A 22,213-nucleotide genomic window follows, 5' to 3' on the forward strand; every position below is an offset into this window, starting at 1 on the left:
TGTAGGAAAGGAAAACATACCAAAACAGAAGGATCTTGAAAGGTGGTCTTACCTTAAAGAAATAGTTCTACCTGAAATTGAAGCCAACATTTGATGGCTTATAGGAGCAAACGTGCCAAATGCTATGGAGCCATGGGAGGTGGTGAGCAGTGCCGTATGCTGTAAGAACCAAACTAGGCTGGACTGTGAACGGACCACTGAGGGACGGCTACAGTCACACAGATAAGGGAAAACCAACCAAGACCATAGCAAACCGTATATCAGTGGCCTGTTTAGAGAATATGTGGCTTCAACAGTTCAAGATGGATTTTCCAGAGGAAGGAAAACATGAAGCAGTGGAAATGTCTAGGGAAGACCATCAGTTTATGGACATGGTCATGGTATCTGCCAAACTAGTGGACGGCCACTACAACATGTTTGCCTCTGAAGAACAAATTGGTCAACATGCCAAATAATCACAGCCTGTCATCTTGTCTAGAGACTTTCACATCACCAATCTACTCCTCCAACAAATCCATGAAGAAACTGGGCACGGAGGGCGCAATCACATGCTCTCTGAATTGCGTCAGAGGTTTTGGATCCCGAGCGCCAACACCGCCATCAGAAAGGTCCTCGAAAAGTGTGTGACATGTCTGCGCTTACATGGAAAAGTTGGTAAACAATTAATGGCCGATCTTCCACAAGAGCGAGTATTGCCAGATGATCCACCTTTCACCAGAGTTGGGGTGGACTATTTCGGACCATTTGAGGTGAAACGTGGAAGGAGCCTCATAAAGAGATATGGGGTTATATTCGCTTGTTTAGCTGTTCGCGCAGTGCATCTGGAGCTTGCCTCATCATTAAACACAGATTCATGCATACAGTGGGCATCGCTTTCAAATGACCACTTAAGGCTTGACTACACGAAATTTGCTGTCTACATTATTGTCAGTGTTGGGGTTAACGCAACTACGCAAATCAAAACAGTGGTGTGATAATTGAGCCAGTAGAGAAATAACTGTTCAGAATTAATCTGTAGCCTTGGGTAGGCTTCTGCAGAAAACAATGCTGTTGCCGATTTAATACTATCTGGCGACGTTTTTAACAGGCTACGCAATAGAGGCTTATGACCCACGTTTTGGTTTCGTAAATTAATTTGCCCTACTTCTTGACTGCAATGTAGTCAATTGACTGCTTGACATGTCATTTTTATTTTTCTGTACAATAAACAATTACATCTGCTTTATGCCGCAGAATTACATTCATATTTGGCTGACTGCAGACGCGCCACTTCCCTCCCCATATTCCAAGATTAAGATAGTATGAAGTGCTTTTTGTATAGGCTACTGTCATAAAAAAATAGTTAAAACGAATAGCTATTTGCAATTTGACAAAACACTGGTCCTCATTTTGCGAATGCGAGGACGATATGAGCCTGTTGCATTTAGTTAGATGTCCGAGTCACGCATAATGTTTGAAAACCACTGGCTCGTAATCACAATAATTTAACACACGACAGTTGGATAACCTACTTCATCATGTCCCCATGCCTACATTTTTGTGAGTAGCATAGAGATCGTTAAAAACAATAAAGTATGGCTCTCCGTTTGGGACATCGAAAACTTATATTTTTAATAGACTACCGTCGAAGATGCTGACTTGCAAAAGCCTCGGGATAACACGTTATCTCCACTATCATCAGTCATGCCCCTTGATCAAAGTGGGGAATGAAATAAAAGTTTGAGAACCACTGGCTTAACAAGTTACCTACAGTCCAGAACACAGAATCTGTTGCAATATTCTGATGATCGGCGATGATATCGGCAAATGTTTGTTTTCCAAAGTAAGAATTTCACTTCACCATGCATCTTCGACAATACCTGGCCTACCTGGTATCATTACAAACATTATTCTGTGTCCTAAAACTGGCATATTTTATGGCATTGTGTCATGTAAGTTCGTTGCAAAATCTCGAGAAATGTGTGAGGTGGTCAGCGGGGGACAATTGAGACACACATTGGATTGTGTTATTACTTGAACATTCCACACTATCCACAGCTGTGGTAGGCCTATCAGGGGCAGGAGGATTACTGTCAGCGCAGGCTTTATATAAAATTCTTCAACAGAAGGCCTCGAATGTTGTCTTGTTTGTGGAGCGCTTTGCTTCGCTTCTGTAATTTCGGCTTCATTGAAAATGAGGGCTTCCCTCAATGACCCTCCGAGAATAAATAAAGGTTGAATGAATGCAGGCTTGCCCAAAATAAAGGCATGTGGTTTGCGCAGCCTACAGTAAATAACAGACCCGCCAGAATGTGCGTTATGATGCTTTTTTACGAGCAAGATGTTTTTGGTACCCTATGCACACTGCATGTTCTTAAATAACAATGATCATCAGTAATATTCGACCATTAATTTGGGTAAATGGGCAAGTGTGACCACCTTGATTGGCTGATTGGCTGATGATTGTAACGCGGGCATGATTCCAAACACCTCCCTTACGATGATGAGTGACAGGTCTCAGAATGCGTGCGCTACACAAGGACGGAAGATGATGAATAACTGGGGCCGTAGGCTATTCACAAAGGCTTTTATCTTACTACTAGGAGTAGGCTACTCCTAAATCGCACTTAAAGATTTTAGATTGGAGTTTTCTCTTAAAAGTTATTCACAAAGCCTTTCAGACAACTCCTAAACTAGGAGTGAGTCTTCGTGGCTATGGATGACGTCATTACTCATGCACGAGCTTGACTGAAGTGACCACCTTGATTGGCTGACGATTGTAACGCGGGAATTCCAAACACCTCTCTTCCGATGATGACTGACAGGTGACAGGTCGGAGAATGCGTGCGCTACACAAGTAGTGCGAAGGACGGAAGATGATTAATAACTGAATAAAAAGGCCTAGCCTAAATGAATAAAGAGTAAGGCAAAACAAATAGCTTAGTAGCCTAATGAAACATAGGCCTATGGATTGATGCAGTAGCCTACCTTTGCAACATTATTAAATTAATCTGTCACCATATCCCTAGGCTACGTTTGCAAAGAGGAGAACATTTTAATTTGATTCACAATGAAACGTTACATTTCATTTACATGTTAACAATGAGTAGTTTTGGTTGTTGTTGGTGGCGTTATTGCATCCCTTTTATGAAAGCAAAATTGTTCCCTCGCGATTGGAAGCTCCTGTTGCGCATAGGCTACGCATTTCAAAACATCGCAACGTAAAATGCCACAAAAAAGCTGTTTATGAATAGGTCTTAGTGAGTTAGGAGTCCTCTCGACTTAAGCTGTTCCAGACTTAGGTGCTACTTTTAGGTCTAAAATGCTTCGTGAATTACTTTTTGCGAAAAAATTAGGAGTCCTAAAGTTAGGAGTTGCTCCTAAATTCACCAGTTAGGAGCTACTTTTAGCCTTAAAATTCTTTGTGAATACGGCCCCTGAATAAAAAGGCCTAGCCTAAATGAATCAAGGCAAAACAAATAGCCTAGTAGCCCAATGAAACATACGGATTGATGTAGTATCTTTGTAACATTATTCAATTATTCTGTTACTATGCCTACGTTTGCAAAAGAGAACATTTTAATTTGATTCACAATAATGTTACATTTAATTTACATGTTGACAATGATTAGCCTATTTTTGGTTGTTGTTGGCGGCGTTATTGCATGTTAGTTATGCCTACAATGCAAAATTGCTTCCTCGCGATTGGAAGCTCCTGTAGCTGCATAGGATTTCAAAACCGCAGGTTTGTGAATAGGTCTGTGAGTAAGGAGTCCTCTTGACTTCTTTTAAGATGTCAGAGGTGGGAAGGTGTGATTTTTTGGGGGAAGGGCCGGATTAACTGGGCACAACTGTCTGATGGCCCCCCTTCCCCCCAGCCAACGTGAATCGGGTGGTTAGTTAATAGGCCTATCGTGAAGATTTTTCCTGCCATCTAAGGCACGAGCGCATCTGTGAGGCCAAGCCTCACCAAGTAGCTCGTTTGTTTACAACTAACATTCCATTTAATTAAACTGCTTTATAGGCTATGCCGAAATAGTTTTCAACATTTTGAATATTAGTGTCGGGTGAATTGAAATGTTCTCAAAGTAGCCTTTATGGCTGAAAGCTGCTTGGGACATCCCCCCCGTCAAGCAATATAACCATACAAACGCGCTTCCTGCACTCATTGTTTCAAAAGGAGTAATTTTGGCTTTGTCAGAACTGAAGAGCTGTGGACGGCACGGCACGGTATGCCCAATGAAAATAAATGAACGCAACGCAACACAACACAACACAGACCCCGCTTCTCTCGCGTCAGTCACTGACATGAACGAAACACAGAACCCGCTTCTCTCACGGCAGTCACTGACAGTAACCTAGAATAAATGCATGGGGAAAAACACTTCCCCATGACAAAGACATCGTAAAACACTGAAAGTTAATATTTTGTCACTAGCAACATTCATCTGTCCTTTGTCAAATGTATTATGTTCCAAGTACCCTATGCGTAATTCTGCTTCATAAAGTTGAACAAATACATTTGCTTATTTCACAGAAAAATATAAATAGCCAGTCTACAGTGCAGAGTTGGTAAGTTATGGTAGGCCAACTTGCAGTGAACATACAAACAGGGGAAATTATTTCTCTTGCAGCTGAGTAGCCTCAGGTGCGCACGTAGACATAAGGCCGAACATGCAAGCGCCAATGAATCGTGCACGACAATCGCGCCGTTAAACTTAAATAGGTTAACATAATTTTAAGTTTGCTTAAGTTCAAGCAAGGAAAACGATGATTTGAAGACATCTGTTTCGTTGGAAGGGCAAGGGGTAGCAACAGGGCAACACAGAGACAGGCCCGATGGCAGGGCTGTTATGAGAGTATTAAAATATGGGATATTCTACGGGAAAACATTAAAACGTCAAGACAGCGGGGAAAGTTAAAATACGTGATAAACACAGAAAAAGTTGGCATGCATTGTTTCGGTCCCCGTGCACAGGGATTATTTGTCATACTATTAATCACATATGATTATTTGTGAAATTGTGCAAACAGGCGCAACACATTTGAAAAGGAAGGACTGGTAGCATGCAAGCTCACGGGAAAGATTGATTTAAGAACGTTATCACAAAGTGTGTGGCTGTGGCGCGGGCGGAAGACAATTGGCAGGGGAGGGTCATGTCTTTTTTAACAATTCTGTCGGAGGGTCATTGAACAATTTCTAGCAGGCAAGAGAGGGTCATGCAACTTCCAACTGAAGCACTCAAAATTCCTCCGGTGGCCCCTTCAATAAATAACGATCAGTCCCTAGATTGCTGCTGGGCTAGGCTATATGTCTTGGTTCTGTTAACAACTCATTGTCAAACGCATAGCCTATCTCGCGGTTGCATCCATTACAAACAAACATGCAATGTGAACGTCTGGGATTTGGGAGAGCACTAAATGCTCTACTGAATAAGCACGAAGTCAAACCTTTAAATGAAAAACACTCTTTAATAATCCAAAAAAATAAACCGCTAATGAAGTAAACTTGTGACCATCAAAAATCGTTTATCGCTTGTAACTCCGTGATACCAGGACGTAACAGGAAGGCATTTGGCTGAGCAACGGAGGTTAATATGCTCCATGTTTTGTCCAAATGATGACTGTCTATCATCGTTGCACTCGGAGAAAACCGGAATGTTTCATTCGTCCCCGTTTCAATCGTCCCGGTTACCTAGCCTACTCAAAACGCAGATAGAACCTTATTATTCTAAGGTAGCGAAATAGCGTTCAGCATGATTCATGCCCAATTAATTCCCCCTGTTAAAGTGTTCGCCTTTGTAGTTTGGTTTCGTGATAGCCTATGATAAACGGCTTATGGCCAAATATGTGAAAACGATAAAATACAGTACAGAGTAAACTTGTGACCATCAAAAATCGTTTATCGCCTGTAACTCCGTGATAACAGGACGTAACAGGAAGGCATTTGGCTGAGCAATGGAGGTTAATACTCTATATTTTGTCCAAATGATGTCTGTCTATCATCGTTGCACTCGGAGAAAACCAGAATGTTTAATTTGTCCTGCATCTCTACGGCTACAAATGGGATTCACTCGCAGTTAACCAAATATTTCTTTATTAGGGCAGGGCAGGCATATTTCTGGCTATTACATTATTTCTAAACCAGTCTGCTAAAGTCTGTAGTGAAGTCTGTGTAGGGTTTTCCAGGCTCCATTTCTTTTTACGAGACACCCTGCTCACTTGAGCCATCTACCGGTTGTTTGGGTTGTTGCAGCGTCTCACTGGAAAAATACAAATTAAAGTCGCATGATACCGCGTGATCCCACGCACGGACCGCGAGTGAAGCTGGCCAAGTCGAAGCACTGCCCACTGTACATGCTATCCGGCGCTTCATTGCACGGAGAGGACAAGTTAAGGAAATTCGCTCAGATAACGGGACAAACTTTGTTGGCAGCAATCGTGAGCTGAAGGCCGCCATTGCCGATTGGAACGCATCACAGTTTAAGCATCTATTCCACCAACAAGGAATCAAGTGGACATTCAACCCTCCCACAGCTTCACATCACGGCGGAGTGTGGGAGAGGTTGATAAGATCAGTAAGGAAAGTGCTGAATTCCACTGTGAGAGAACAAGTTCTTGACGAAGAAATCCTTCACACGGTTCTTCGTGAGGCAGAGTCGATCATCAACAGTCGACCCATCACAAAGGCATCAAGTGACCCGAATGATTTGGAGGCACTGACGCCTAACCACCTCCTGTTGCTGAAAACAAAGCCATCATTACCTCCCGGACTGTTCGACAAGGATGACCTCTACTCGCAACGTAGATGGAAACATGTTCAATATATGTCCGATTTATTCTGGAAGAGATGGATAAAAGAGTACCTACCTCAACTTCAGGAGCGTCAGCGGTGGGCCACAGCATCAAGAAACTTCGCTGAAGGAGACGCATTACTTGTGGACGAGACAACAATGTGCCTTTTGATGGCATCTTTTTCATGTTTTGGACTTACAATGTTTTGTGAAAGTGAATGCCTGTTCATGTTATGTATGGTAAGATTCAATAGAAATGTGATATTTGTTCTTAAGTGATTGCATTATTAGAACAATTAGGGGCCGGTAATGAATTTATGTCTAATTAATAATTAATTTTAAATGTAAGACTTAATATGTTTACTGATTCTGGTGTTTTCTAATATAATTTTCTGATGTCAGAATGTAACTTTACATAGTGTGATTACACTGTAGGCCATGGTGATGTGTTTGTTTAATTAGGTGCATGTCACTTTAAGGACGTACAGTAAGTTTAAATGAGAACGTGATTGAACATATTAGGCTGGTGCACGGTGTGAGAAGTTAGGAGTTCCACGGTTTTTCTGACCGTGTCAGTTGTGTCCTGTCGTGGATTGCATTAGGAAATGTATATTTGGATGAAATATCTGTTCATGTGGCATTTGTTACAATAAATATACAAAAGACAACTTGAAGACAATATTCTGTAAGAACACGCGTCAGCCATAGGACTCCTCTTAGTTTTGTTTATTGGAAACGGACCTACAAACTAATGTAAAGAATGCAGTGAAATTGTGCATATTGCATAAAGTGCATAATGTCTGTGTGCGTGTGTATTACTGTAAGTTGATGGTGTTTATATAAAGTACTGCATTCAGGTGTGTGTGTGTGAGACACTTACGGGGAGGTTGGGGTTCTGCCTCAACAACCACTACATCCTCAGTGTAGTCCACAAGTTGAATGGTCTCCAGATCCTCCACTTGAAGGCTGACCTCATAGCCTCCAGGGATGCCTATGAATGGATGTGGATGGATGGATAGATAGATAGATTTGATCATCTCAGAATCTATGAAACAATCTTGTAGCAGCAGTCACACAGACATCAACAAAGAAAAATACAGATAGGCCTACAGCTTATCTGCAGTTAAAAGTATTTAGCATTCACTGGGTCTACTGATTTAATCTACAAACATCACTGCCTAATGTAGATGCACACAAGCCACAGCTAATAGTTTTGCCGTTATAGGATGGTTTGTCAGGCTAAGCAATGTCAGGTGGCCTAGCCTAAGGGCTTCTACATACCTGACGCACCCAACCGGTAACGCGACAACGTGACGTCAAAATGACGTAAATCTTGCTGGCGCGCCAGGTTTGAAGCCAGGTAGCGCGAGGTAGTGCCAAGCATAGATATAATATACATAGACGCCGCATCGACCGCTGCTCCCTACTAGCGCTGACGAGATTTGGAGCCGCCATCTTGGACCGGTCATCCACTCCACTCAGTGTAATCTGTTTGGCCGGTGCAATGAGCTGTCAGCACACTTAATTAATCATATCTCACTGAATACCGAACAGATTTTCACGCGGTTTTTTTTGCTGCAAAGGTCATACATGTAGCTATGATACAGGCCACATTGTTCGAAAATACAAAATACAACCAATAGTACGGTAATGTTAAATCTTACTTGTGAAAAGTAAATCCCCCGAGTATGGTCCGCCGATTTGAGCAGGAACATGCTGCACAGTGCTGTCATCTTGTGTTTTCTGCTGCAACGCAATGAGGAGTATGACCGGTCCAAGATGGCGGCCGCATTTCTTGTTTCCAGCAGCCAATGCGGCGTCTATGTATATTATGTCTATGGTGCCAAGGGGGCAGGCGAATTCCCGGAAGTAGAAGAATCGACGTAGGCTGGAGGGACCACCTCTCTGCTAACTCCCATAGAAGTCCATTCATTCTAGGATTTTTTTGAAATACCATAACTTCATATAACATATATCCTGTGCTGATATTGTAGCTTTTGTGTAATCAACATAAACACTACAAAGGCAAAACAGACTCCACTACCTCGTCCGTAATGTTGGTTACCCGTAAGAAGAATGGTTAGCTTGTTTGGTTGGAGGGAAGCTAGCTTTGACGTAATCTCTCTTTCGCGCCGTAGGGAGATCACCGTATTGTTTGGATAAGAAGCTCAGTCCACCTTACTGTCTATGACGGTAACTCGTAAGCAAAACCTAGCATACACGACCGTATGTTAAGGTAAAGCATTACACAGAGGCAACCTAATTTAAAAAAAAAAAAAGAAAACGGCAGTAATCATTTCAGAGGTTTTCGATGGATTGACCGTAGGTCGGAAAAGTGGAAAGAAAATAGCTTCAAGGCTATAACTTTTTTGTTTTGTTTTAGCATGACTGTTTTTGAAGATGATCATGTATGGTAGCTTCAACATTAACACGACTTGGTGAGGATGATATTAATAATAATACATAAATAAATGTTTAACTTTGATGACTTTGAAGGCGAAGGAAATGTGAGAAGAATTTCTGTGTGTCTATCATATGGGTGATTCTCACGAAACCGTCAACTGAAAGATTTCTGACATAGAATTTTTCAAAAGATATGTATGAATAAATTTCCTTTTGAGACATCTGAATTAAAGTGTAAAGGTGTTGTAAATATTACTTTTCTCACAATATTAGGCTTTTTAATATATATTTATTTATATTTTCAAGACTAAGTCCATCAGAACTTCTCATTACCGCAATAGATCATTACATGAAATATAACATAGAAATATAATTCTTTATGCATTTTTTTAAATGGATCATTAACATTAATACCAAGGTCAACATAAAACATTTTTAAAAGTTATTGTTAAATATAACATATTTTTAGAATTTCTCTCATTTGTCTCATTACCGCAATATGATGAGTGATTTGCAACTTGTATTTTACAATATCTAAGTAAAAACTCACAACTTTAAACAGAAAAATGTGGCAGAGGTGAAGGAAGAATACTTGGAATAATCTAATTTTGAAAATGGAAATGAATGCTGTTTTCTAACAGTTGATTTTTAAAAAAATAAACATTCATTTCGGTAATGAGACAGATATTTCAGAGATGAGACTGATATTTCGGAAATGAGAATAAGAACAAAAACCCTGCTGAATCTTGTCCAAATGTATAGCTTATTCCTTTAATAGTCAGATTTTTTTTTTACATTTTAAACAGTGCTTAAAGCCACTTACTTTTTACAAATTTAAAGTACATTGGTATCCCATTTTCCATCAATTCATAACCAAAATGTGCCCATTAACGTAAACAAACATTAGGTCACACTAATTTCATAGAACAAACAAACAAGGGGGGGTTAGATTGAGTACTGCTTTCAAACGCTTCTTTACTGTGTAGTACTTGTAAGAGTTCTCCTTCCATTTCCTCTTCTGTCTTGAATGCTCTATTGCATTCATCATTGCGGCAGATTTAAACTGTCCATTTTGTTTCCGTCTTTGATACCTAATGATTGAAACAACAAAACATAATTATTTGATATTATTCTGTAAACACATGTGCCAACTTATTGATATGTAAGGGATAATGGACAACATGCCGTTCGACTATCCATAGTTAAAGGAACCATATGTAAGACATGTATTTCAATTAATCATAAAATGACCCTGATATGCCACTAGACAATGTTCATTTCAAATACTCAAATCACTGACAACTGTAGTCCGGCCAGTATATTGTCATTTAAAAAGTGAAGTAGCAGCCCTCAACTAATGTTTATGTTGTGTTTTGTCATGTCATGTTGTGTTTTGGCCTGATGCGCCACCCTCCACCTATCTACTAATCACAAAGTCAGTAGTGTTTCGGCATCCGGGTTGGCAACCTCGAGTATGGGGGGAGGGGATACACCGCTCTACAGTAATTTGAAAGTGATTGCAGTACCAGTTTTGGCCACAATCTTACATATGGTTCCTTTAAGGCCTTAGGTTTTGGCATTTTGAGACACTCGAGTAAATTGCACACTGATTTTCTAAAACTACTCGTTGACTGCGAACACCACCTAAACCATTTAATCCTTATCCATCACCTCTCTCTTTCCTTCCTTCTGTATTCCTCTAAAAGTTCTGGGTTGGTGTATATCTTTTCCCTGTGCTTCCTCAAACTTTCCTTTGCTGCAGCTTTCTTTTGTGCACTTTTTGCCAACCTGGTCATATGAATTCAATCATGGAAAGAAAAACACAGATAAGGAACATCATAGTAATCAATCTTTAAATTGTAAACATGCACTTTCCATGACTCAGTAATGTGACATTTTAAGTCTATGGCAGTAATCTACACGTGATGTAGGCCACTTATTACTATGATATGACACTAGCAACTTTCATGAGATTCAAAGGGGAAAAAAGGGTAACAGGGTCTCTGATACAATGTATCTACTTCATTAAGTACAGTGTAACAACCTAAAAAACTTTTATGATATTGATCTTATTAATATCCCTCCAAAACATTGAGGTTGTCTCTTATTAAAAAGTAATTAATGTCATGAACGACATTGAAAAATGCAAATTCCTTTAATATTTTCATTACCGAAATTGAAATTATCATCACCGAAATTGGCTTTAACTATTGCGGTAATGATAAAGTGCATTGCGGTAATGAGATGACCGAACACAAAAATGCTAATTTTAGATTTAGCTAGCATGACCTAGCTAAAAAATGACCTCCATGACATTGTGTGTTTTATTACCTTATTACTAATCAAATTTGAATTAAGAAAATAGTTTTTTATCACAAAACTATTACTAATTTCGGTAATGAGAATCATTAGTGTTGTATTTAGACCGTTTTGAGACAAATCATGGAATTTCAACACAAAGACAAAAGAAGACATGCTTACCTTGACGCCATCTTTGATCTTCTGTTATTACTGATGCATGATGGGAAATTCCATTTCATGTTGAAATTCCTATAGGGTTTTATTGCAGTGCTCAAAAGTATTGCGGTAATGAAAACTATGACTGACGACAAAACATTTTTTTAAAATATTATAACCATTATAATGTTAATATTATTGAAACACACATTTTGATGAAGCAATGGACTTAAAACGATATATGTATAACTTTATTTTATTTTAAAGTAAAAGATAAAGATTTTCTTAATGATCAAACACTTGGGATTTGAGCCGGGACACATTGCGGTAATGATAATTTACTCATAAAATGCATAAAAAATACAAAATAACAATAAAATATGGAGAAATTACCTTGTGTGCAAGATAAAGCACATGTACGTATATTGTTAAATAGTGTAATCAGTGGGTTTTATGGCATATTTGACCATCAAATCCTTAGTACCATAAGATTTTGGGGTTTCGCGAGAATCACCCATATGAGTTACAAGATTCAGTTCTATGGCTATCGTCACGAAGTTAAGTGTGAGGCTGCGCAGTACTGGGGGGACCAACTGAAAAATCGTTCTATTTGACTCAGTGCCCTCTCATTGAAAACGACGGAGTCTGTTCGTCCATTTCTTTTACTGTCTATGGGTAGTGCACCACTCATTTTTTTCAGACGAGCGCGACAAGGCGGAAACAGGAAGATGGACTAGTTCGAGGGCAAGCGAGAGTTGCAGTGTTTTGTTACAGTCGTGAATTTTTAATAGTTTGCTGGATAAGTTAACAAAGTTACCAGTAAGAGTTGCAACACATGGAATTTAGAGGAAAGAATAGAAACGATTTATTTTTAAACACAGGATATCTATTAAGGCCTGAACAAACTCTCTTTCAACTTCAGGAAATTATACAAACTCAGCCAGCTGCTAGCTAGCTAGCCAGCTAACTAAACTGTTTCAATTATTAAAATTTCCCTCGGGTTGACTAAAGTATCTTATCTATATATCCATCTGTCTATCTATCTATCTATCTATCTATCTACCTGTGCACACACCTTGGAAACTAGATGATAATGATGGTAGTTGTGAATAGTAGCAACCAAAGTCTGAAGTACCATCACAGAGGCTAGCTAGGTAGCTACTAGTGTTTCTTACTGCAGCTTCTTCTGCTGTGTAACGTAGATAGCGTTAGTCTTTACACAACAGCGACACCTCTGTTCAGGAGAATATTGCAACTAGTGTCGCGACCACCATGCGCGAGTATCATAGACGGTAAAAGAAATGGACGAACAGACTCCGTCGTTTTCAATGGGAGGGCACTGAGTCAAATAGAACGATTTTTCAGTTGGTCCCCCCAGTACTGCGCAGACTCACACTTAACTTCGTGACGTTAGCCATCGAACTGAATCTTGTAACTCATATGATAGATACACAGAAATTCTTCTCACACTTCCTTCGCCTTCAAAGTCATCAAAGTTAAACATTTATTTATGTATTATTATTAATATCATTCTCACCAAGTCGTGTTAATGTTGAAGCTACCATACATGATCATCTTCAAAAACAGTCATGCTAAAACAAAACAAAAAAGTTATAGCCTTGAAGCTAATCTTCTTTCCACTTTTCCGACCTACGGTCAATCCATCGAAAACCTCTGAAATGATTAGTGCCGTTTAAAAAAAAAAAAATAGGTTTACTTTTTTGTATTATTATTAGGTTGCCTCTGTGTAATGCTTTACCTTAACATACGGTCGTGTATGCTAGGTTTTGCTCATAAATATATCTATGGGTTTTGCTTATGAGTTACCGTCATAGACAGTAAGGTGGACTGAGCTTCTTATCCAAACAATACGGTTATCTCCCTACGGCGCGAAAGAGAGATTACGTCAAAGCTAGCTTCCCTCCAACCGAACAAGCTAACTATTCTTCTTACGGGTAACCAACGTTACAGGCGAGGTAATGGAGTCTGTTTTGCCTTTGTAGTGTTTATGTAGATTACACAGAAGCTACAATATCGGCACAGGATATATGTTATATGAAGTTATGGTATTTAAAAAAAATCCTAGAATGAATGGACTTCTATGGGAGTTAGCAGAGAGGTGGTCCCTCCAGCCTACGTCGATTCTTCTACTTCCGGGAATTCGCCTGCCCCCTTGGCGAGTATACTTACAACCGGACCCGCGTCACACAGAGCAGGTTGTTTGCGCCACGCCCCTTTTGAGGGGAAAACATTCCCTTAGAACAAGCCAAGTGAACCGGTACTGGTAGACATGCCGAAAAGTTGCTGTGTGGTTGGGTGTACCAACAACAAAGCTAAGAACCCCTCCCTGAGTTTCTTTTGCCTGCCATGTCCTCAAAAAAATCCCGACCGAAGAAAATTATGGCTACAAGCCATACGAAGAGAAGACCGTAACCAAAAGCTGTGGGACCCTGCATCACCACATACGTATGTGTGTGGAGAACACTTCATAAATGGTAGGTTAATTTATAAAACATAACCTATGCTACTGCTAGCGATGTGTAAATGGCATAGCTAAACAATATAAACTACTCGTTTAAATTAGGCCCATCGTGATGTGTTCTTGACACAGCTAGCAGCTAGTGCTATAAGTTACACTTAACTACCATGACTAGACCTAACTAGCTGACGTTAACGTTTAACGTTACTGCTTGCAGGGTCACAAGTGAACGACCACCTACACCCAGATTATGTGCCCTCGATTTTTCCCCACCGGAGACGGGCTGTTTCTGTGATGACAAAAGTTAAACGTTTCCGAAGTGCCATCAAACGTGCAGCCCAGGGACCAAAGAAGAGTGTTAAGCAGAAAAACAGTGGGCTAACATCATGTGACGGCGGTGTCTCGGTGGCGGTGTCTCTTTCATCCGATGCACCTGGGGAACCCGAATGCAGTGATGGTGATGGCGTGAATAAAACTGGTTTCGCGAAGCCCCTGGTGGAGAGCGAGAGGGCACAAATGATGGCGGAGATCGACCTTTTAAGACGAGAGAGAGACCAGGCCAGAGATGAGTGCCAGAACATCACCCGAGAACGCTTAAGTGCCCGAGCTGTGGAGGGAGACGACCGTAAATGCAAAGCTATGACAGGTCTCAGCTGGACAGTGTTTGTGTGTTTACACGATTTTTTACTCCAGTTTATAAAAGAAAGAAGCTTTAAAGTGCCTACACAAGACCAACTATTTATAACATTGCTCAAACTTCGACAAAACCCATCAATCTCCCTTCTCTGTCATGTCCTGAATATGAAAACCTCGACCGTGACTGACATGCTAACCAGATGGATCAATATCATGCATTCCAAAATAACATTTCTCATTCATTGGCCAGACAGGGAATTATCTTTACTGCAATGCCTCCTGTTATGAAAGCGAAATTCCCACAGCTAACATCCATCATTGACTGTTTTGAGATACGCATCGAATATTCAAGGAAATTGAAGGCAAGGTAAATCCAAATATTGTGAACAGTATTTCAGTTTTATTGATTGTTAAACAATGCACCATAATTTTACTGATTGATTTGTAATGAAAAACTTTTTATTTTATTTTTACTTCTACACAGAGCAAAGACGTACTCTCACTACAAGAAGTGGGCTACGGTGAAGTACTTCATTGCTTGTAACCCAGCTGGGAGTGTCACGTTTTTATCGAAGGGATGGGGTGGCAGAGCATCTGATGTCAAGATTGTTAGACAGTCAGGATTCATATCCCACCTGTACCACCAACCTGGAGATCAGGTAATGTACACTATTCAATCTAAAAACATTTGCAGAAGTGAAGAAAATGAGGATAGGTAGAACTGCCCTGATATCTAACTGTTTGGATTGTCTATGTGTTCCAGATCTTAGCTGATCGAGGTTTTACACTTCAAGAGGACTTTGCATTGTTAGGTGCACATCTCATTACTCCAGCATTTACAAAGGGGAGGAAACAGCTGTCAGGAAGAGAAGTGGAAGAATCCAGACTGAAATCCAATGTGCGGATTCATATCGGTAAGTTGTTCACAATGTTTTTTTTTTTTTTGCAAACTATAAAGGAACAACACATTAGGATATAGTGCAATATTATGGGTTTATTAACTTATACAGTCTTTTTTTGGACGTATCATAAGTAAACTTAAAGATCATCACGCTAAGACATTTCCATTTAAACACACACTACTTTGCACACTCACATACATCATCAGCACAATGCACTGCGCGCACACACACATACACACGCACACACTTAACTTTCAGCACTTCATACATCCCCCACTACCCCATGGATCTGTTATACATCTTTCTACACACCACACACAACATTCCTCTCTACCACCCATCCACCACCCTTCTGCCCCCACCAACACACACACTGCAAAATACCCATACTCCTGTACAAACACTACACATTTCGAATGCAAGCATGGTTTCATCTATGTTGTTTTACTTGTAGAACGCGTCATTGGTGCACTGAAGAATAGGTTCCATGTTCTTGATGGCCCACTTCCTGTCCAGTTCGTGAAGTCCCTGCGAGATGAAATGGAGAACAAAGAGGTTGCAACAATTGATAAAATTGTACATGTTTGTGCTGCCTTATTAAACATGTCACCAAGCGTGGTGTTCAACCATGACAGAGTTGGGGATGCAGAATCAGCACAATAAAAGCCATATAGATCAATTGCCTAGAAGTAGTGTTTTCTTATTTTCTTAATACTGTATATCTTGATTAATTGCTTATAAAAGGAAATAAATGGACCTTTTACCTTTTTTAAATCAAACCACTTCCAGCCCAGAACCTGCTTATTACATCTAGGCTTTTCACGATGAAATCCTCATCTCTGGCAACACGGAAGATACTGCTCTGCTGTGGGGTCCATGTTATAAAATCTGCATATTTTGCATGGCAGGTGAACATCTGCATCTGGACCTGTAAGATAAATTACATTTCTCTGTGAACCACTGTTAGACATAGCACATAGGATCAAAGTTTAAAATGTACCTGTGTAACAGATAAAACATAGTTTCAAATGTACCTGTGTATAGTATGTATGATTTTCTTTTAAGGAGATCAGTGTGTCCAGGTGGCCCTCTGTCCAGTTGGTGGAACCCTCATTTGCCCACTTAATGGGACACTTGGCTTCTACCACGCCATTGCCACAGCACTCACATGAGACATATCCATCACATGACACCCCGATGTAAGGCCTCTCCTGAGATATTCTAAACCCAGCTGTGTCTACCTTTAGGTTATTGTGGGGTTTTGAAATGTCCTCTGAAACAATGATGCAAGGTGACGCGTTGGGTGTAGCACTGCACAGACCGAGAACATATTTATAGGTATTAATGGCATCCACCTCATGGTCCTTGCCCCACTGCAAAGACGGAACGCCAAGAACGATGGATGAGCAACTACAGATGTCATTAATTAGTGCTTTTGATGGCCTGTCAAGGGATGTGTGCAAAACCCTATGTGCAGTTGAACCTGTGATCCGGCCCACGCGATGCCGATGCCAAGCTTTACAGGCTGCTTGTCCTTTTGTCTCTTCTTCCACAAAAGAACACTGCTCTTCCGTGAAACCTTCCAAGTTGTTGTACCAGGGTATAGGGGCAAAGACATCAGCATAGCTTTTAAAAGAGCTGAGACCAATGGGAAGCTCCTTGGTGTTACAGAGCATTTGCAGGAATTGATTTTGCTGTGCGGCTGAGGCTTTTGGAATGGGTCTTCTTTTTTTAACATTTCTTTTTTTTTTGGCTTGCTCACTGTAGAATTCAATGTCCTTAATCATTGCAGGCTCAATTGTTTTGGTTGAGACACCATTCCAGGCACAGGCAACACTGGTACATGCAACTTTGTTGTATCCCAGGCGGACACAGGCTTCCAACTTAAAAAGTACTGCCCCAACATGTGAGCAGGTTTCTCCAAGTCTGAAAAAGGAATCATAATTAGGTTTATTAATTAAATATATTCGCCCTTAGGCTTTTTACCTCTACAAAGACCCCAAACTGCTCTTTCCCTATCACTCTTCCTCTATCACTCACCCTGCCATGCAGTCACAATGGGCGGCAAGGATATTCCCGTCACTTCTGACAGCAACCCAGGTGTTGTGACACTTTTCAGTAACTTTATAAGATGGCTTGACTTGGGTCTTAAAGATGGTGCAATCTGATTCATCAGGTTTATTATGATAGATTGTCTGCACCCATCCATCAGTGAAAAATATGTGTGCCTCAAGAGATCTAAAATTCTTCATTCTGCTTGCTGTGTAAATTCCTGTAATGTCAAAATAAAACATTTGAGCAAATATAGTAGTCTAGGCTAAGCCTGGTAAGTTTGTTATGCTAGCTGCACCTTAATCCAGGTGGGTTAGGCTACAGCTTTGCTGGCAAATAAATATTAGCCTAGTTATTAAATCTTTATGAAAGGGGGGGGCTTATTTTGGGTTTACCTGATTACATCCTGTTATTTAAGGAGAGTGGGAAGAGGCCGCTCGGTCCTAATCTACCTGTTCCGGAGGCAAGGTGTGTCCGGTTGGGAGAGCACGGCGTTTCTCCTGTTACTGTGAGAGGGCTTTTGAGGTAGGCCAGGTTTTAATTTGACGAAGTGCTTTTTGTCGCTGTCGCTGAACTATTGTGCAGCGCAGAGTTGGTAATTCTCACGTTATTTAATAAAGGGTGGATCCGGCAGCGGGGCCGATTTAACAGGGAAGACGGCTGGTTTCCTGGGAGAGCAGTATGTTTTCTTTGTTCTCATGACTGTTGTTACATAATCACGTAACCATAGTGTGTGGGGTATTTACCTGGGCAGTAGAGGGATAATAATCTTGTCCATCATTTGGTGCTGGCTTTTATATTTCATGATGGGTAGATCTGCCGAATTAGTTGATTTATAACGAATGATAGGTTACTCCTGGTAATGTGGAAAACATTTGTTTTCTTGCAGATCTATTGGGCCCGTGTATTTGTGCTGACCACTGTTTGTTTTAGGCTTGTTTTGTTGCATTTGTTTCATTTACGAACTGCTCAAGGGGTTTGGTGTAACTTTTCTAGCTGGCCAGCTATGTATGGTAAGATAAGAGGGATTTGCGGCTGGCTGGCTAGTTAAGATTTTCTTCTTTTTGTTTGTTTGTTTCTTTATGTGGTGTTGTCTATGTCCACGTAACAGCCAGCCACGTAACAGCCAGGTGTTACAATTCGTAAGCTCTTCCTTCACTGCGTGCTGTGGGGTTTCCCGTGATGATTGAAGTGTGTTGTGCGAGTGTTGTGCAATAGCTTAGGACATACAATCACTAGTGTGACTACAATCACTTTATTGTGTTTGCTTATTATTAGTAGAGCTGTGGTGATTGTAATAGTGTTCTTTTGGCTGAGTAACATCAATAGCGGGCGGGCTGTGTTGTGGGTCATTGATGTTTGTTTTATATCGTCCATGTCTGCTATATCTTTGTGCTAAATTAAGAAAAATAAAAGTATTTATTTTTATATGAGAGATGCACTGATGTCTACTCCGTTTGTAATTGATATCTATTCCGATTCCGTAATTACCAGAGCTCCCCTGTGCTCTAGGTTGAAACCCAGGGGTGGCGTAGTCTCTCTCACTCTCTCTTGACAGAGGGTGCGACACTTGACACGTGCAGAAGCAGTCTGTTGCTATTGTAGGCTATAAATATGATTAATGGTAAAGTAATTAACTATGAGATCGCTAAGAGTAACGTTAGGGATAGTCTACAGTGAACATGACAGGTGTGCTATGCAACACCACTGTTCTTACCTTCATAATTCACCTTGTTGACGAGACCAAGGACTCGAGACTCCGCAGTTGGAAGCCCCAGTCTTTTTCTGGTCTTTGGCCACCAGAACCGCCTTCTTCTTGGTCTTGTAAGCGGGTGTGTTACGACAATAGTTGCTGTGGATGAGGGCGTGGTCCAGTTCTGTGAGTTGGGGTGGATGCAGCAGCACACCTGTGCTGCATTTGTTAATGAGGGATGGGATAAATGGTTAATGTTTTGTTGAACAAGGTAGAGGGACAGCGGACTGCTGAGTTCAGAACCAACAGCTGCCGTGCTGGGACGTGGGCAATCCTTTCAGCGTCGGTGTGGTTGATGAATCATTCGGGGTAAGTGCCATTAGGCCTAAATTAGGGAGTTTGTGCTCTGCTAGTGCGATCACGGTTCTGTTTTATCTCCTTTGATGAACCCCACATCCGGCAGTAGTGGTGACTGAGTCAGCAGTCATTTGGTGGTGTGATGTATTAACTCTGTGTTCTTTGTGTATTTTTTCTGGGGAAGTTTAGGCCTACTCCCCGGCAGGTATATGTGTGTGAGAGAGGGTGGAGAGAAGTGGAGAGGGAGAACAAACACTCCTTCTGGTGCTGAATAACTTAATCTGAGCCTCAGCTGTGGCTGGGAATAAGGGGGTGATATACGTAGCCTTTGCCGTGTCAAGTATTTGTTGTTGCAGTGTTTGCACAGTGGTTTCTGTACTTTCGTTTTTATGATTGAATTTGTGATGAACTGTGTTATGAGATGAACTGTGTCATTACCATTGAGCATGTGTGCACTTTCTATTCTCTGCTAATTTATATAACCTGTTTATTCCGGTGGTCCAGCATAATTGCATTGTCATCTAAATTCATGTAGCCTAATTATTTGTTACTCAGCACATAGCACTTTACAACAGCCAGAATTCTGGAGTTATTGCTCTCCCCCTAAATGTTTTAACTTTCTATGTAAAATTCATTGTGCAATAAACCTCTTTTCTATATAGCTAGTAGACTGGTGTTTTCCTTTGCTCAGTGCCCGAGTTCAAATAAAGTAACCTGCAGGGGGCAGTGTATTCCGCTGTCCCCTTTACAGTCTGGCTTGTTAGGGTGCATACTTTCTTTTTAATCGTCTCGACGTCTCTGCTAACACCTGCTGCGGCGGATACCGTACCTGCTATCTTTTCCCACTCCCTATCCTTCGCTTCTTTTGTAATGTTTGCGGAAAATTTTCCAAATAAAATGTCCTTAGATTTTTCAACACAACTCCCCAATACCTATGAAGGTATATTGGGTGCATTAGTGGCGAGCACATTTAACTGCAGATTTTGCATGTGCACACTAAAGTCATAAATGTGTAACAGTAAAGTTGAAGTTGTACATATTTTTTTTATATCTTGTTAACACAAAAAATAGGGTCTACGGGTTCACAAATCCTTTTTACAGGTACACAAATCCTATCCTGTGAGTCACAACTTTCAAGAGTCACGCACTCGACACTTTTGCTCCAATCGTTGCAGCGCAGTTGGTGCGAAACACATTTGCACATCCGTGTTTCATAATCTGAGAACATGCACAACATTCGTGCATTTGTCAACCCAAATGTGAACTAATGCATCCGAAGTTGTGCATCTGTGAAATAATTTCTCATTAATAAAATTCTACAGATCGCTTTGATTTTCTTGCACGACTACAAGTCAATTGATACAAGTGCTCGAATCTGCTTCTACAAGTGACGATACTTTTGCTCCTGGCTAGGAGATATAATAGGAGCAAAAAGATTTGTATGTGTGCACGTCGAGCGAATCGATCGAGAAAACAAGGCGGCCGGATCTGGATCCTGGATCGCGCTCAGTCTACATTGCCTGCTCATAAAGTAAGTAACCTCAGCATGTTTCCTTATCAATGAAGGACACACGATTTATAGTTTTTCTTTGCACAAAGCGAGGAAAAAAATGTTGCGGTGTTAAGTTTTACAACCTTATTATTCATAATGTCTGCACAGCAACTTGTATAATCTTTTATTTTGGAATTTTAAGAGCAATAAACATACTGTATATTACAATGTTAAGGAATTCATGTTTTTTCCATTCAGTAAATCAACATGTATTAGTTAATTAATGGGGAGATAATCGATAATCGAATCGAAATCGAATCGGACTGAAAAAATGAATCATTAGATTAATCGATGCATCGAAAAAATAATCGCTAAAATAATCGTTTAAAAAATAATCGTTTATCCCAGCCCTAGCTTCAGGGCGACTCCACTCGGACTCCATGCGCATTCCTGAGCAACTTTTTTCTTCTTCTTGTTACGTGGCAAGCAATGTATGTGCATCATTGCCACCCTCTTAACTGGAGGACGACTTTCTTTTTACAGAATATCCAATAAAAATCGACATTGGTCCATGCGTCATTTCCAGCTTTGGAACTTGGCGCATGGTCAGAGCCGACCATTGTATCAAAATTGGTTGCAGTTACATTAGAATTCCACTAGGGGTGATCACGGGTGAGCGCAGGTTGAATGGGGGTCTATAGAGCTAGACGGCTAAATTGATCTCTTTCACCTGCTTGTCGTGGAGGAATCGTAGATTTTATTGTAGTTTATGCAAGTTCTATATATATATATATATATATATATATATATATATATATATATATATATATATAGAACTTGCATAAGTTCTATATATATATATATATATATATATATATAGAACTTGCATAAGTTCTATACTCCCAAAATTGTCCCCACCAATATTTTAGCGAACTCATTTGTGCTGCTGATCATTCCGACAGCCAGCAC

General features: G+C 40.5%; 2 protein-coding genes and 1 long non-coding RNA gene across 3 annotated transcripts; 2 read left to right on the forward strand and 1 right to left on the reverse strand.

Annotated features, from left to right (window-relative positions):
* The first annotated feature begins 15,016 nt into the window (after window positions 1-15,016).
* LOC121711097 lies at window positions 15,017-16,313 on the forward strand. The gene is made up of 4 exons (XM_042094425.1): window positions 15,017-15,115; window positions 15,233-15,407; window positions 15,512-15,662; window positions 16,105-16,313. The coding sequence occupies exons 1-4, from the start codon at window positions 15,021-15,023 to the stop codon at window positions 16,311-16,313; spliced, it is 630 nt and encodes a 209-aa protein (XP_041950359.1). The 5' UTR covers window positions 15,017-15,020.
* A 478-nt stretch (window positions 16,314-16,791) lies between these two features.
* LOC121711968 lies at window positions 16,792-17,994 on the reverse strand. The gene is made up of 3 exons (XM_042095867.1): window positions 17,691-17,994; window positions 16,857-17,576; window positions 16,792-16,813 (listed from the first exon to the last, which is right to left on the reverse strand). Exons 1-3 carry the CDS (start codon window positions 17,942-17,944, stop codon window positions 16,792-16,794), a joined length of 996 nt encoding a protein of 331 aa, XP_041951801.1. The 5' UTR covers window positions 17,945-17,994.
* A 79-nt stretch (window positions 17,995-18,073) lies between these two features.
* Window positions 18,074-19,412, forward strand: LOC121711112. Its single transcript, XR_006032253.1, has 3 exons — window positions 18,074-18,227; window positions 18,323-18,381; window positions 18,592-19,412. It is a non-coding gene; the product is annotated as an uncharacterized LOC121711112 (long non-coding RNA).
* The last annotated feature ends 2,801 nt before the right edge of the window (window positions 19,413-22,213 follow it).

The sequence above is a fragment of the Alosa sapidissima genome, chromosome 6 (assembly GCF_018492685.1).
Source record: "Alosa sapidissima isolate fAloSap1 chromosome 6, fAloSap1.pri, whole genome shotgun sequence".
Taxonomy (NCBI): Eukaryota; Metazoa; Chordata; class Actinopteri; order Clupeiformes; family Clupeidae; genus Alosa; species Alosa sapidissima.